We start from the raw sequence: 14,451 nt of genomic DNA on the forward strand, positions 1-14,451 counted from the left end.
AAACTGGAACTGAAGAAAAATTATAATAGATATTGAAAAGATAAATACAAGTTGAATAGTTGAATGTCTTGGCTTTGTTTTAAAGTTTGAATGGTGGCTCTACGTCAACGTATGTGGAAGTAGTAAGAGTTGAAAAATTAGTAAGTTGAGTCAGGATTTGAAGGGTCTCCCCACTGAAATACATGGGAAATTTTTGATGAAAAAAGCTGAATAAAATTAAAAATATAAATGTTAAAAATGAGAAAAATAGAAGCACACATGTCCAAAAGAAGAGGAATCTAATGGTGTTTGAATGGTTTTTCTAAATTGAACGGTTTTGAAGGAGATAGACGGCGATAAACGTACGGAAAAGAAAATAATAATAAAGATGTAGAAGAACAATACTGTGAATGCTTTTCAAGCATTCACACTAATTATAACAGTGATGGCAATATAATTGTTTGTTGTTCAGCAGAACAGTGTCCAGTATGTTGGCTGTTATACTTTGTTGTGTTTGGGCTGATTTTAACATCATTGCAAAAAGTGTTGTTAATTATTTTTAATCATATTCAGGTTACCACAAATTGTTTTTTCATTTACTTGAACTTGAAATGTTTGTCAGTAGGTAAACAATTAGTATTGTACAGTCAGAAATATCAAGTTATTCTTAATACTGTAGACTTGCACTGTATAAGTTGTCCTAACAGTCATCTTAAGTAAGCTTTACTTAGTTTTATTGAGGCAACGAGTTTCCTTAATTTTTTTTTTAGTTCTGGGAACTAACAAGGCTGTACAGTGTGTAACAGTGTACTCAAAATGAGTAAGTTGCCCTAACTTGGTCATCTTACGTAAACTTGATCCAATTTTCTTGAGTTCTGGGAACAAATGAGCTTGTACAGAGTACCCAAAATAAATAAGTTGTCCTAATTTAGTCATTTTTAGCTAAGCTTTACTCAATTTTTTTGAGGCAACGAGTTTCCTCAATTTTTTTTGAGTTCTGGGAACTAATTAGATTTTACAGTGTGACCTCCAGACTGCTCAGTGGACAGGCCTAGTTCCTGTTCTGAGCTGTCACGTGTGGCACCCGGTGGGGTCTTTTTGCCCATCTACTTCAAGGTTTGATGTGTTCATGTTGTATAAAGTGACTGTAATAAGTTATTTGAATCATTTCTTTCTTCCAATCGGATCAAAGCAGGCTGGATATTCCCCTTTAACCTCAGGCATCAACAAGATAGCTGCTGCTCACTAGATGTTGGTGGTGTAGAATATTATATTTTTTTATTTGTTTATTTTTTATATATAACTTATATTGGTAATTGAAGTTAGACATAGACGGCTAGGGACATGGCATTTTAGGCTACACGTGCTTGGAAAAAAAAAAATTTAAAAATCTGTGAATATTGTAAAAAAAAAAAAAAAAAAAAATTAAATAATGGCCAGTTTCTGTCATGGTGGAACATCACTCGTGTACATAATAAAGCGGTCGTGTACATTCAAAATATCTTTAAACGTCACAAATCTGAAAGTTAATCAACATCAGTTTCTATGTGGGGGCGGGGTTTTTTTGTACCTCCTCTTCAACTTTAAGCCTCAAAAGTGCGAATCACAACCTCAGCCTTTAGAAACAATCCCAGCTAACATTTCCGTCGTCGTGGAGACCCCCGACTTCCGATCACTTCCGCGATTTACCGAACTGTACGCTTCATTTCTTCACGAGTGGGGAAAAATGGCTTTTGAATTGTCCGAAGATCAGTTAAAAACAGCGGAAAACGAGCTGAAGAAATATTTACCCATGTCGCAGCAGGTATGCAGGGTTAAATCTGTTATATTGTTATTTCTACAAGGAGCTGAATGTACTGCAAATAACCAACTACTGAATTGATTTAAGGTTTACGGTTTCCTGGTGCTCAGAAACAGAGTCAGATCCGACCCTGTACGGGTTTTAGTGGACAGGTGGCCACAGTTCCGCGTCATTATGTGCAAACCACACGTTGAACAGGTACTGTCTGTGCAGGGGGGGCTTGCGTGCACACAATACATTGTTTAAATGCCAATACAGATCCCGTATCTATTTTTCTTCCAGAAGAGTGACCTCTTCAAAGATGCACTGCTTTTTGCAACTGATACTGCTGTTCTAGAAGAAATCCTCAGCAAGTCATCTGTTTTTGACTGGAGCAAGTACTTTTGTGTTGGTAATGGAAACAAGCTCTTTTATTGTTTGCATTGTTACTGAATCAGTTCAAACTGTTTATTCGCTGGCTCCCACACTGCAGCCCTGCATATGGCCACTGAAGTCTATTACTGCAAGTGATTTTTCCATTAAATGACAGTTTTCCAATTTCATTGTACTATTGTACTATGTATGACTGTGCAATGACAATAAAGAGTTATCTTATCTTATAATTAGACCAGCCAATGAAGTCATCCTAATTCCTAGTATTTATGTACTTCTACCTTCAAAGTGGAATTATATCTTTCAAAATGTTATTGTCTTTCATTGTGTTCAAAGTGTTATGGTATGTCATTTAGTGATAGAAAGATATGGCACTACAAAAAACAAAAAAATAAGAAAAATTTGGGACACATCTATGGTTAAACTTTGCACTTCTCGTGTTGGGAGCAAGTTCATCTTTAATAAATCATTTCTTCAAGACAAAAACAGGTTCACACATTTAAGGTTTTGATTACTTGTGTTAAAGGAACCAGTGTTTCCCACACTGAGATATTCAAAGCAGTGGCATCAGCAAAGGGTGTACCCTGTAAAAGAGTGGCAAAATGTTACTTGATGACACTGGAAGATGTGGGCAGGCTTCCTTCTGTTAACAGGTATTATTTACACATACACATATTTAATCATAACTTTTACGTCCTGATAATAAAACATAACTTTGCTCTGTTCCATGTCAGTTCAGGGATCTCAGTAAGCTCTCTTGATGAATCGCACATTGGCTTGGTGAACCAAACTTGGAAGTTTGGAAAGGATGATGTGGCCGTTGGGCTGATCCGCAACATGATTGCAAACTTCCCCTCCTGCTGCGTGCTGGATGCTGAAGGAAAGCCTGTGTCCTGGATTCTGACCTATCCATCATGCGCTATAGGAATGCTTTACACGCTGCCAGAGCACAGAAGGAAAGGCTATGCCAAAATCCTGGTCAGCAGCTTGGCCAAGAGGAATCATGCACTGGGCTACCCAGTTTACTGCTGCGTCCTACAGGCTCTTTGCAAATTTGGGCTTCACTGAAGATCCCTCTTACAGGGAATCCTGGTTTAGAGTAAATGAATTTCAAATATTTCAATGAGGGACAGAGTAGAAGTAAAACAAAATTATGCTACACCTTTTTCTGTTAATAAGTTACAGTCACAACATGAGCAAATTCTTTTAGAAAATAGTTGGAATAAATATAGTAGCTAGATTTATGGGTTAATAGCTCTTTTTTTGGCCCTCTTATTGCTCTGGAACATGCTTGATTTTTTGTCTCTACAGCCTATCTCTTTTCTGCACTTGATGCACAACTGGATCTGAAACGAAGAAGGAAAAAACATGAAATTATTTGCACTACAAATGAGCATAAGAATGTAATTCAGTGCTTAACGTCCAGCATCCAGGCACAAACTCAATTAAACTTTTGGTGACATTTGTGATTTTTGTAAATGTAATTACTTCATATACATATATTGTAAAATTTATATACAATGTGACAAAATGTAATAAAATGACAAACTGCTCTTGACTGCTTTACCTTTGTTCTGTGAATTCTTCGAGTCGTAGCAGCCATGTTTTCCAGAACTCCAACATCAACTCTGAGTTGAGCTGGTGAGCATGGGCAGGAGAGCCATCCTTGTATGCCACAACAATGAGTCCATTTTCAACCTGCAGCAGGAACAGATCAGCAGCACACAGTAATCACAAAGATATATTTTGAACAGTGCAACCTTTGTGAAAAATACAAGCTAATCACATCATTTATCTTAGTAGATCACCTGGTACTTGTAGTTGGCATCACTGTTCAAAGCCCCAGCATAGGCCGCCACTTGAAGAGGGTTATCGTACGTGTTGCTTAGGAACGGTTTGGGTTTATCTGAAGTTTTCCAGTCAATAACACATAGTACACCCCTGCAGGAAAAAGTTTGAATGAGTCAAGTTAAGGAAATTAGTTTAAAAAAGATAAATAACTCAAGCCTGGTGTGGAAAAGAGGTCTGGAAATCATTTTTTTCACCTGTAGCGAGCAACGCAATCCACAACTCCCAGGTAGTTCAATGTTTCATGCTGTACGGTGCTTTCTATAGCTCTCACCGCTCGGATGTCCTCCAGGATGTCAGAGACACTCTGCATGTATCCCTGTACCTCAGGTGGATACTCTGAAGGACTTCTATCCTTCCATGTTGCATGTGAAGTAAGAACATCCTCCAAGGCTGAATGGAAAAGCTTCCCTTGCCTAAATAAATCTGTTTTTAAGTACAACAAAAAGACAGAGTCACTTTTTCATTTGATCTCACCACATTCACATTAAGATAACACAAGTCTTTCATATCTTACTTTGGCTGTATTCTTTGAAGCCTTCCTCTCCAAGCTCCGCAATCATCTTCTTCCTCCACCTCTCCAGGTAGAAGATCTGGTCTGGGGAGAGGGTCTGCTGAAGGATGCGGGTCACGCTCGGTACCAGAGACCTGCCTTGCCCTCTGTTCAACAAAATCCGAGCTGGAGGTACTGACTCTGGCTCTTCTGTTTCTATAGGCTCTTGACAGTCTAAGAATGGATGAAGGACTTTAGGTACCTTCGTCTTTGCGTTTGTATGAGTCTGAGCTTTGACAACAGGTCCATAAATTTGGTCGTCTTCCGCTTGGAGGGTCTCCGGAGTTTGGGAACTGACCCTGGTCGACATGACGGACTTCACGAGAGAAGAGTAGCGCTCTGTGTCCACTGAACTGTACGGACTGCGTCTTTTTGACGATCGTAAACAATGATAAGCAGAAAAGTGGCTCACGGGGAGGGAGGTGCTTTGAGGTACAATGATGCCTCTGACGCATAAAACTCGTTTAAAAGTGAACATTCTGGCGACTTTCACACAATTGGCCAACAAGGCGATATCTTATTAGTTAAATTACTACAGGCAACTACAGCGGGCCCGAAGCTTCAAAGTATATTTAAGGATTTTGTATTTATTTTCACCACCGGTGGTACTTGCCCCAACATGTTCTCATGTGACTCCAAACAAATCGGACAGTTTCTGAACGACGCGCCTTTTCGTTACACAATATCCCGTAGCTGGGAAATGGAGTTCCGAGCGGTGCTTTCAACGAATAAACTTACGACCTTATAAACTACGTTACCCATAATGTGCGGTGTAACATCAAAATACATCCGTCGAATTATTTACTCTGTTGCACACTTGACTGAGCTGTCCTTTTACTTTTTTTTATTCGTTAGTACACAACTGTCCGTTTCTTAAAAATGTGTGACACTGTTGTTTATAAAAATAAGTTATCACAATGCCCGTACTTTATGAAAACTTCGTACAGGAGTGTGACGCGATTGAGTAAACGAAGAGCCAATCGTAGCGTTTGTAAATTCCTACACTGTCCAGTCATATTCATGTGAGGCGGGATTGAATTTGTCGTCACTGGGATGTGGGCGAAAAAACGTTTTGACAGTTCGTTTTGGTAGCTAACTAGCCACCAGAGAGTTCGCTTCCTGCAAATAGTTGTGTTATTCCAGTGATCGTCTTCCTGGCATTCTTTCGATTTGAATGCCATTATGACATCAATAGATGAAAACAGTAAAGAAAAGGTAGGTTAAACCTTTCGTAGCAATAAAATTGCATTAATAGTCAGCACCAAGATAGCTAACGTTAACGATTGCTTTCTGGCTAAGTTATTGAGTTGTTTTCGTTCCACATAACGATAGCCTCCGGCTAACGCTAGCCAACAGTTTATTGACGAGACTGTCAGGAAGGGTATTTTAAAACTCCTGGTGGGGGTGGGGATTTTGTTTTCTAATAAAATTTGTTGCAGCGAACGCGTCTAAACATGCAACACATTGCGACAGAAAAGTCGCTTAGCCGGTGCTAAATTCTGACTCCCCCACCTCCTCCGCGTAATTCAACGCTTATAATAAAAAGACGGTCATTTTCGGCTAGGCACCAATGTCATGAATGTGGCGCTTCTGCTGTTTTTTGTGTCCAACAAACTGGTGTATTCAGCTGCTGTGCAGCACAAAGCTCAGTGGCATCGCAGTGTGGTCTGTATGTGAAGTTTTTTTTCCTGCTGTTTTGACAGATGCTAATTAAACCTCACAGTAACTGTGACAGATGTAGCTTGTGGTGCTGCTGAGTCATACCATTTATGTCAATCGAGTTAGACTGCAAAAAAATAAAAAATACCAAAGTAGCATTAAAACCTCATCACAAGTTGCAACAAAACCTGAGGAAATGCAGGAATTTTAGATGGCTATATCTTATAAACTGTCAGTAAAGTGTAACACGTCGCTTCGTCCAGCAAGACTGAAAATGATGAGATATGTTTACTCTTTATTTACCAAGGGTGTGGACCTAGTTTTTAAGCTCAAGCAGGACTAGCGCATCTGGAGGCACAGTTCTGTACACTTGTCTTGAATCCCTGTGCATTTTATGTTTAGTTCTTTTTTAAAATTGATAATGTTTATAGATTGAGCTCAGTAGATTTCATAGTTGCTTTCATTCCGTTTGTATCTTAATTCCTTGTTGGGTGTTGAATCAGGATGAATGCTTTGGGCTCAGCACTGTATCTGCTTACAATATGCCTCAGAGATGTTTGTATATTGTGAAGTTGCAGCCACTGAGGATTTGTAGAAGTGCTTTAGTGGCAAGTTTTTACTGGTACTGTTGCAGTTGGGAAATATGAAACATGAGCAAATGAGATTGTTTGTGCCCTTTGCATAAAATATTTATATCCAATACAAAGAAATAGTCAGCGAAGTGACCCTAGAGTTATTGAGGTCTGTTGATTGATAAATCGAGCTGAAAGAATGTGTATTGGTAGACACATACGATTCTCTGTGGACACTTCTCGTTTTCCAAATGCAAAATCTCAGTCTTTTGATGAGTATTATTAAGCCATCTTTTAAAAATACAGGATTCAATAAGCTCTGCCTGTCTTATTGTCGAGCTACACAAACCAAACATCAGGGGTAATAAGTCAAAAATGGCAAGAACTGTTGAATATGTCCTAAAAGCAATGTTTAAAAACCAAATGACTTCACACTCAAAAGCAATGTGTTTATGTTTTTTGGTCTGTTATTTCTCCTCAGTTGCGCTCTGTGTCTGTGGACCTAAACCATGATGCCTCTCTTCTTATTGACATTCCCGATGCACTCTGTGAAAGAGACAAAGTCAAGTTTACAGTTCATACAAAGGTAAAAAAAAAAAAAAAAAAAAAGGAAAAGAAACAAATGTTTGTGTCTCAACAATGAGAAAGAATAACGTTTAAACTTAATCCTAGCCTTTAATCCCTTCTATAATAGTGTTTCCTGATATGTTGTCAGTAATATTTACAAAGTGCTATTAACTGTTTTCCCAGACCACACTGAGCTCTTTCCAGAAGCCGGATTTCTCTGTTCCCAGGCAGCATGAAGATTTCATCTGGTTACATGACACTCTGGTGGAGACGGAGGATTATGCTGGCCTAATAGTGCGTAGAACTATTTACAGAGATGGCTCACACCCAGAGACAGAAGCTGTTGATTTCACAGTTCAACTAACTTTTAAATCGTTTGCACTCAGAAACCAACAGAAACCATAAACACCAAATTAAATTCCAAAAGTATAAGATAGACTTTTTTTCTCTTTTTTGAAGCCTCACAACCATTTAACTATCAGTGAAAATTAATTTGTTTCCTGCTTCATTATTCACAGATTCCGCCAGCACCCCCGAAGCCTGACTTTGACAGCCCAAGAGACAAGATGCACAAACTGGGGGAAGGTGAAGCCACTATGACCAAAGAGGAGTACACTAAAATGAAACAGGAGCTGGAGGCGTGAGTGCGGCACTCAAATCAAAACACTGGATTTTGCTTTGTATCCTTTTATCTTCATGGCATGCTAGCTTTCTATTAGCAAGCTATGTAAAATATTGTCCACCTCACCAAAAATGTCCATGTAATATATTCTGTTTTGTATTTTTTTAGTGAATACCTGGCCGTCTTTAAGAAAACTGTCCAAGTGCATGAAATCTTCCTGCAGAGACTGTCTTCTCACCCTGTTTTAAGCAAAGACAGAAACTTCCAGATTTTCTTGGAGTATGACCAGGATGTGAGTTCCTCTTAGCGCTGACTTCCTTTCACAGGTTATTCGTTGGAAAGAGAGGAAGTAGAGTTTATGACACATGGTTTGCATCCTGCTGTGATCAGCACACTTATCTGTGTGGTCTGTCAGTAGCAGCAGCCATAGAGTTCAGATAAGTGTTAAATATTCTGTATACAATTTTTTAGAAATGTCTATGCAAAGTAATGAAATGTTGGTAGATTCACAAATAATACTAAAGTCTTGGGCTTGAACTATTGATTATTTAAGTAAACATGTAGTCTGTCCCATCAATTAATTGGATAAAAAATACTTCTGTCATTATTAATGAGGAATAACAAATAATCAAAAAAAAATAACAATATCACTGCTCATTGGTTTTTATTTTAGAAATTGTAATTTTAATAGCACTTAATACAATTGAATTCATAAATAATTTTTTATATTTATGGTAATCTAAGTCTGTAGAATAATGTCATTTAAGCCCTGAAACAAATATTGTCTAGTACACCCCATGCCCCCCCTTAGACACACCCCTGCTTGCTGCATGTATCGCTGTGATAGAAAGTAGGACAGCTGCCATCAGCCTTCAGCAGCTGCATAATTTAAACATCATGTCACACTAAGCTAACGGTTCACCTGCACACATACACTTTTACTTTAACTTCTGTAGCTTTACTGTAAACAAATCCTGTGTAAAACAAATGGCGGTGAATGGGGGCAGCTACAGCGTTCTCTTTTCTTTACACTGGAGCTTTGTTGAACAAGCAGTTTGATGAGGGACTCCCGCCAGCTTTTTCCTAATAAAGGTTTTAATGGGGAGTGCAGTGGTCGCTAACGATAACGGCTCCACTTCTGTTCTTCAACGTGTGTGTAGACTGCTCCATGTCAAACTACTTACATGGAACTCAATGAATCATTGCAGCCTTATTTCAGTCCTTATTTTTCAAAGCATCATGTATAAAGTTCTCATAAATAAATTACAGAATTATTGATTACTGTGTTCAAATTCTGTCATTTTAGCTCAGCGTGAGGCGAAAAAATGCAAAGGAAATGTTTGGAGGATTCTTTAAAAACATGGTAAAGTCAGCTGATGAAGTCCTTATCTCAGGAGTAAAGGTGAGACTTATGCACAGTCATCTTGCAGTTAATGTTGGATAGTGTCCCACGTGAAGCATTGTAGCCACTTCTTTAATGACTTTTGTGTCTTTCTGTTTCACCTGCAGGAAGTTGATGACTTTTTTGAGCAGGAAAAAACCTTCTTGCTTGACTATTACAGCAAGATCAAAGATTCCACTGCCAAAGCAGAGAAAATGACCCGTGCACACAAAAGTATGTCATGTTTATCTTAGAGCATTTACTCGGTTCGGATGATTAAATTTATGTGTGTAATTTTCTACATTTTGATATTTCTCTTGTTACAGATATTGCAGATGATTATATTCACATTTCTGCCACTCTGAACAGTCTCGCAGCTGATGATATGACAGCAAATAAGAAGTGAGTGCAACACGTGAAATATGTGTTATTACACAGATGTACAGCATGGCTCTGTGTGACATTGTAGTGATTTTTTTTTCTTTTTTTCCCGCAGAAATCTTGAGAAGCTGTCAGACTTGTTTGAGAAGTTTAGAGTAAGTAGAGCTTTAACTAATAAGAAACAGTGACACTTACTCTGCTCTGGTTTAGTTTGAACATAATATTGTCTCTGCAGAAAGTGGAGGGAAGAGTGGCGTCTGACCAGGACCTAAAACTCACAGAGCTGCTGAGATACTACATGAGAGACATCCAAGCTGCTAAGGTGAGACATGTTCATCTTCTGTCTTCACACAGCATGGACAGATTTATAACTATTGTGCCCAGTTGCTGTATCTCTCACTCTATATACATTTAATGGCCACTTTATAAGGTGCAGCTGTTCAACTGCTCATTAATTATTAACAAATAAACAAACAAACAAACAAACAATTAACAAATAACCATCTTGGCATTTACCGAAAACTGTGCTAAAAAGAGAAAATATCCCATGAGTGGGAATTCCCTGGGTGAATATGGCTTGGTAACCCAGAGAGTTACTCAAATAGTCTCTCCTTACAATTAAGATGCGCAGAAGAGCATCTCTGAATGCACAGCACATCAAACCTTAAAGCAAATGGGCAACAGCAGCAGAAAGCTACAGTGGGTGCCACTCAAGTCACCTCAGAACAGGAAATTGAGGCTGCAGTTCACACAGGCTCACCGAATTGGTCAATAGATGACTGGAAAGTAGGTTGGTCTGATGAGTCACAATTTCTGCCGCGACCATCAGAAGGTAGGGTCAGAATTTGGTGTAAACTACATAAAGGCAAGGATCCGTCCTGCCTTGAATCAGCGGTTCAGGCTGTTGGTGGTGTAATGGTGCGAGGGATATTTTCTTGGTACTCTTTGGGTACCCATCCTCTGATGGCCACTTTCAGTAGGAGAGCACACCATGTCACAAAGCACAAGTAATCGCAAACTACTTTCTTCAGTATGTGAAAGAGTTGAAAGAAACTCTAGATGAGGAATGCACTTCCTTCTTTCTGTGAATTAAACTCAATATCGTCCATGCCTTTTTATAACAGTAACAATTTGAATATTGTAAAGTGTTGCCTGTTGAACGGCTTCTTTAGGTCTACTGCCAAACTTTTATTCATCTCGTAAAACTATTTCTAACATGGTTTTTAGGACCTTCTGTACAGACGAGCCCGGGCGTTGGCTGACTACGAGAACTCTAACAAAGCTTTGGATAAGGCCCGACTGAAGAGCAAGGATATTCCCCAGGCGGAGGAACACCAGCGGCAGTGCCTGCAGAAATTTGACAAGCTCTCAGAATCTGGGAAGAAAGGTGTGTGTGTTCATGCGTAACCGATGCAGACTGCCTCTGTACTTGTTTCTTTGTGTCTAAAGTGACATTTTCTTTTTAAACTGCACAATCTTATCCTGACAGAACTCACCAGTTTCAAGGGCAGACGAGTCGTGGCCTTCAGAAAGAACTTCATAGAGATGGCTGAGCTTGAGATAAAGCACGCCAAGGTGGGCAGTAAAGTAAAGGAAGATGCATATGTACTATCATCTTTTCCTTTCAACGCTCCAAGAGACAAATGACAAAATTTTAATAAAGACAAATATTTAAGTAAAAAAAAAAAAAAATTATAAATAGCTTACATGTCATTACAAGCATGTGATACAAAGCTTTTCTCAAGCCCAATGAATGTTCTGTTGCTTTTGTGTCCACAGAACAGCGTGGCTCTATTGCAGGGTTGCATCGAACTGCTCAAGAGCAACTGATGCGCTTAAGTATTCCTGTGCTGCCATCACAAAGTGACCAGTCAAAGAACGGAAACTGGGCGTCCCCAGGGGAGGGGGCCTTGCACGGACATGAATCTCAGCTCTGTGCCCGCTCTCGCCTGGGTCTGATGCCACTTTTAAACCCTGCACAAGATTAAGTGTCTTGTATGCACAGTGTCTTCATGTTTACAGAGTCCCTGTCCTCTGTTCTGTGGTCCATCCTTTTCCATTAATTTAAGGAAGTCTAGCTCAATGTGAATGGCTCCAGACGAGAATGTGGCGGCCCAACATCAAGGTCTTCCATATTTTTTTGCACCATCAAATCATTTTGGGGGTTTTTTGTTTTGATTTTTTACCTTAAACACATATTATATTTCTTGCCTTTCGATCGTGTTTCTGCCTTCATTTCCTCCACTCTAACCTCTTTCTTTATATATACTTTTACACAACTTTAAAATACTTAGATAATCATTTCCACATAATTGATTGATTTATGATTTATGTGTTTTATCTTTTGGGGCTTTTATTTTTTGTTAATTAAACAGTTTTACAGAAACAAAACCGATGCCTGGAAAAAAAGCATCCTCATGCTCTGCATTCCTGGGCTCTGAGATTAGTGAACAGCCAAACCAACCCTCTAGTAAGAAAACTCATGACTCACATAGAAGATAAGACAGCAAATCGTAGTGTACAAAAATAGCTGAACTTCTCCTCAGGAATTGGATTGGTTTCCCGCATTCTGGTTTGTAAGACGTGGCCTGAAATCTCACAGTTATCAAAGATGTGGGATGGAGTTAAATAGTAGGCTGTTTGAGCATAGAGCATTGAAAAGTAGACATTTATAGTTTTGGTTTCATTTAAAGATACTCATTGTCGCTGCACATGCCTGTTTACTCCCGCTGTGTCCATTGCTTATTCCTTTTCAGTTTGCGGTTATTTTATCTTTATTTACTTTTTCCGATTTGTTACTGATAGTTTCACGGAGACCTCCTATATTTTCCTGATCACCTCAACAGTTTGTTTGGAAAAAAAAATGGAATAAAAATGAAAGATGCACTAAGCTGAAAACTACTTTACAATCACGACCAGGCTTGGTGAAGTGTTAAAAATGCATTATAGTTTTTTAAGAAATTGAATGTATTTCTAATGGATTCCAGCTGTGTGAATTCCTTCACATGATGTTTTTTCATACAGAACATTAGCATTTTATAAAATTTTTATTAAGGCTGTTTAATAAACCCTACTTTCCCAAATTTCATCTTGGTTTTTTGTTTTTATGCCACACATGCAGTCTCTTACTTCGATCCTTACTATTCTCCACTCACGTACCAAGAGCCGGAAGCTCTTCCACTACTACCTCTAGGTGGCACTGTCAGCATTTCTACGGTGTCCTTGAAGTTACACACAGCTGTATGCACGTTTGTGTTAAATCCATCGACCACAGTGGATCCTGCAATTGGACGGTATCGTGTATTAGGTAACCTTTGAGGAAATGCCAGGGGGCTTATGGGAATTACCATGACCAACGTGCTCACTGTGTGACCTACTTTAGCAGTTGCACAAAGCAACGTACAGCTCAGGTAGAACTGCCAATATTTTGTGTAACAGGTCAAGGACTTATTGCTAGTATGCAATGCACTCAGTATATATTTATTATTATTATTTAAACCCCAAAAAATTAAAGCCATTATTATGATGAACATCCTAATGGATAATACAGATTCTTTAACGAAGCTTTTGCTGTTGGAGTTGTAGAAAAGCAGAATTGCAATGATGATGCACGTAGAGTCTACTCATACATCCGTGGGGGATCTGTCAATATTAGACAGCCCCAGTCTTTCAGTCACAGTGACCTGTAAGGTTCGCGCTAGTCACTGATTGGTTAAAACAGCTGACTGTAGCCAATGACATTATAACAAATAATCAGTACAAACAAAGGAGCCTGCCAGCTGTGGTAAGAGCAAACAGGATTTAGAAGTGCAGCATCAATGAGTTAAAGCAAGACCTGCCTTTGGAACAAGATGAGATAAAAAAAAAAAAAAAAAGGCATAGATGTCAACTGTAGACGTGTGTTTAAGGTTGCCAAAGAAGAGCCATTTGCTTATGTGGGGTTAAAGTCCCTTCACCACAGCTACAGAGCTATATGAAACAGAAAAGTATCAGTCCTAAATTTAGTCTATTCATGTTCTCTTTGTGCAGCTCCACTGATCTGATAAGTCACCTCAGAAACAAAACCATCTGAGAAAATGACAATGAATGAAATTTGGCTGCATAAACCAATGTAAAAAAGATAAATGGTGTTTGCTTCAAAGATAGACTGTAGTTAGATGATTTTGTGAATTTCTGTATCTCCCCCTAGGCACACTTAGATCATTTACAGGCTGTGATAAAAAATGGATTTTGTGCATTCTTAGAACTTCTGGATAGATTGTTAGTGATTTGCCAGTAATAATTTATTCAGTACCATCTTTATATTCCACTTTTAATCCTCAGTGGCATGCAAAGCACTATTACATAATCAGGCCCAGGATTTTTTTAAGAAAGCACAATAGAGCGCGAGAAAAAGGGGACACTGCTTCAGGTGTACGTTTGTCTGCTGTGTCATATAGTCTTTTTTCACTTTGGTTTTGTTCATGGTTGAGTGAGCTGTGACATCCTCTCACACTGACTGAGCCTGTGAAAGCACCTGCCTCAGCTCAGTGCTCACCAGAAAATCATCATAAATGCTGATATAAGCCTTACAGTAGGACTCAGAGCCATGACGCATGAAAACCTCCCCATAAAGAGAATGTGCCCTCTGAATGCTTTTTTTTTTTTAAACCGCACCTGCAGGGATTATTGACGTAACTGGATCATCTGTACTTCCTTATTGAAACGGGTTAGGAT

At 38.9% G+C, this 14,451-nt stretch overlaps 2 protein-coding genes and 1 pseudogene across 4 annotated transcripts; 2 read left to right on the top strand and 1 right to left on the bottom strand.

Annotated features, from left to right (window-relative positions):
- Positions 1–418: 418 nt before the first annotated feature.
- On the top strand, positions 419–3,278 carry LOC146505173 (glycine N-acyltransferase-like protein 3; annotated as a pseudogene). Its single transcript, XR_014877470.1, has 5 exons — positions 419–1,783; positions 1,868–1,978; positions 2,063–2,171; positions 2,679–2,805; positions 2,887–3,278. The product of XR_014877470.1 is annotated as a glycine N-acyltransferase-like protein 3 (transcript).
- On the bottom strand, positions 2,678–5,305 carry LOC146505174 (mitochondrial genome maintenance exonuclease 1-like). Its single transcript, XM_085182073.1, has 5 exons — positions 4,518–5,305; positions 4,198–4,426; positions 3,961–4,093; positions 3,720–3,850; positions 2,678–3,498 (listed from the first exon to the last, which is right to left on the bottom strand). The coding sequence occupies exons 1-5, from the start codon at positions 5,029–5,031 to the stop codon at positions 3,465–3,467; spliced, it is 1,041 nt and encodes a 346-aa protein (XP_085038199.1). The 5' UTR covers positions 5,032–5,305; the 3' UTR covers positions 2,678–3,464.
- A 148-nt stretch (positions 5,306–5,453) lies between these two features.
- On the top strand, positions 5,454–12,818 carry snx5 (sorting nexin 5). 2 transcript variants are annotated; one of them, XM_085182070.1, is made up of 13 exons: positions 5,454–5,768; positions 7,266–7,370; positions 7,535–7,645; positions 7,870–7,991; positions 8,142–8,265; positions 9,280–9,375; positions 9,483–9,588; positions 9,681–9,756; positions 9,851–9,890; positions 9,971–10,057; positions 10,963–11,122; positions 11,225–11,310; positions 11,515–12,818. In XM_085182070.1, the coding sequence occupies exons 1-13, from the start codon at positions 5,736–5,738 to the stop codon at positions 11,563–11,565; spliced, it is 1,197 nt and encodes a 398-aa protein (XP_085038196.1). In that variant the 5' UTR covers positions 5,454–5,735; the 3' UTR covers positions 11,566–12,818. The 2 variants fall into 2 exon arrangements, with proteins under 2 accessions (XP_085038196.1, XP_085038195.1); XM_085182069.1 differs by lacking the exon at positions 5,454–5,768 and adding an exon at positions 5,791–6,222.
- Positions 12,819–14,451: the final 1,633 nt, after the last annotated feature.

This window comes from Neolamprologus multifasciatus, chromosome 13, assembly GCF_963576455.1.
Source record: "Neolamprologus multifasciatus chromosome 13, fNeoMul1.2, whole genome shotgun sequence".
Taxonomy (NCBI): Eukaryota; Metazoa; Chordata; class Actinopteri; order Cichliformes; family Cichlidae; genus Neolamprologus; species Neolamprologus multifasciatus.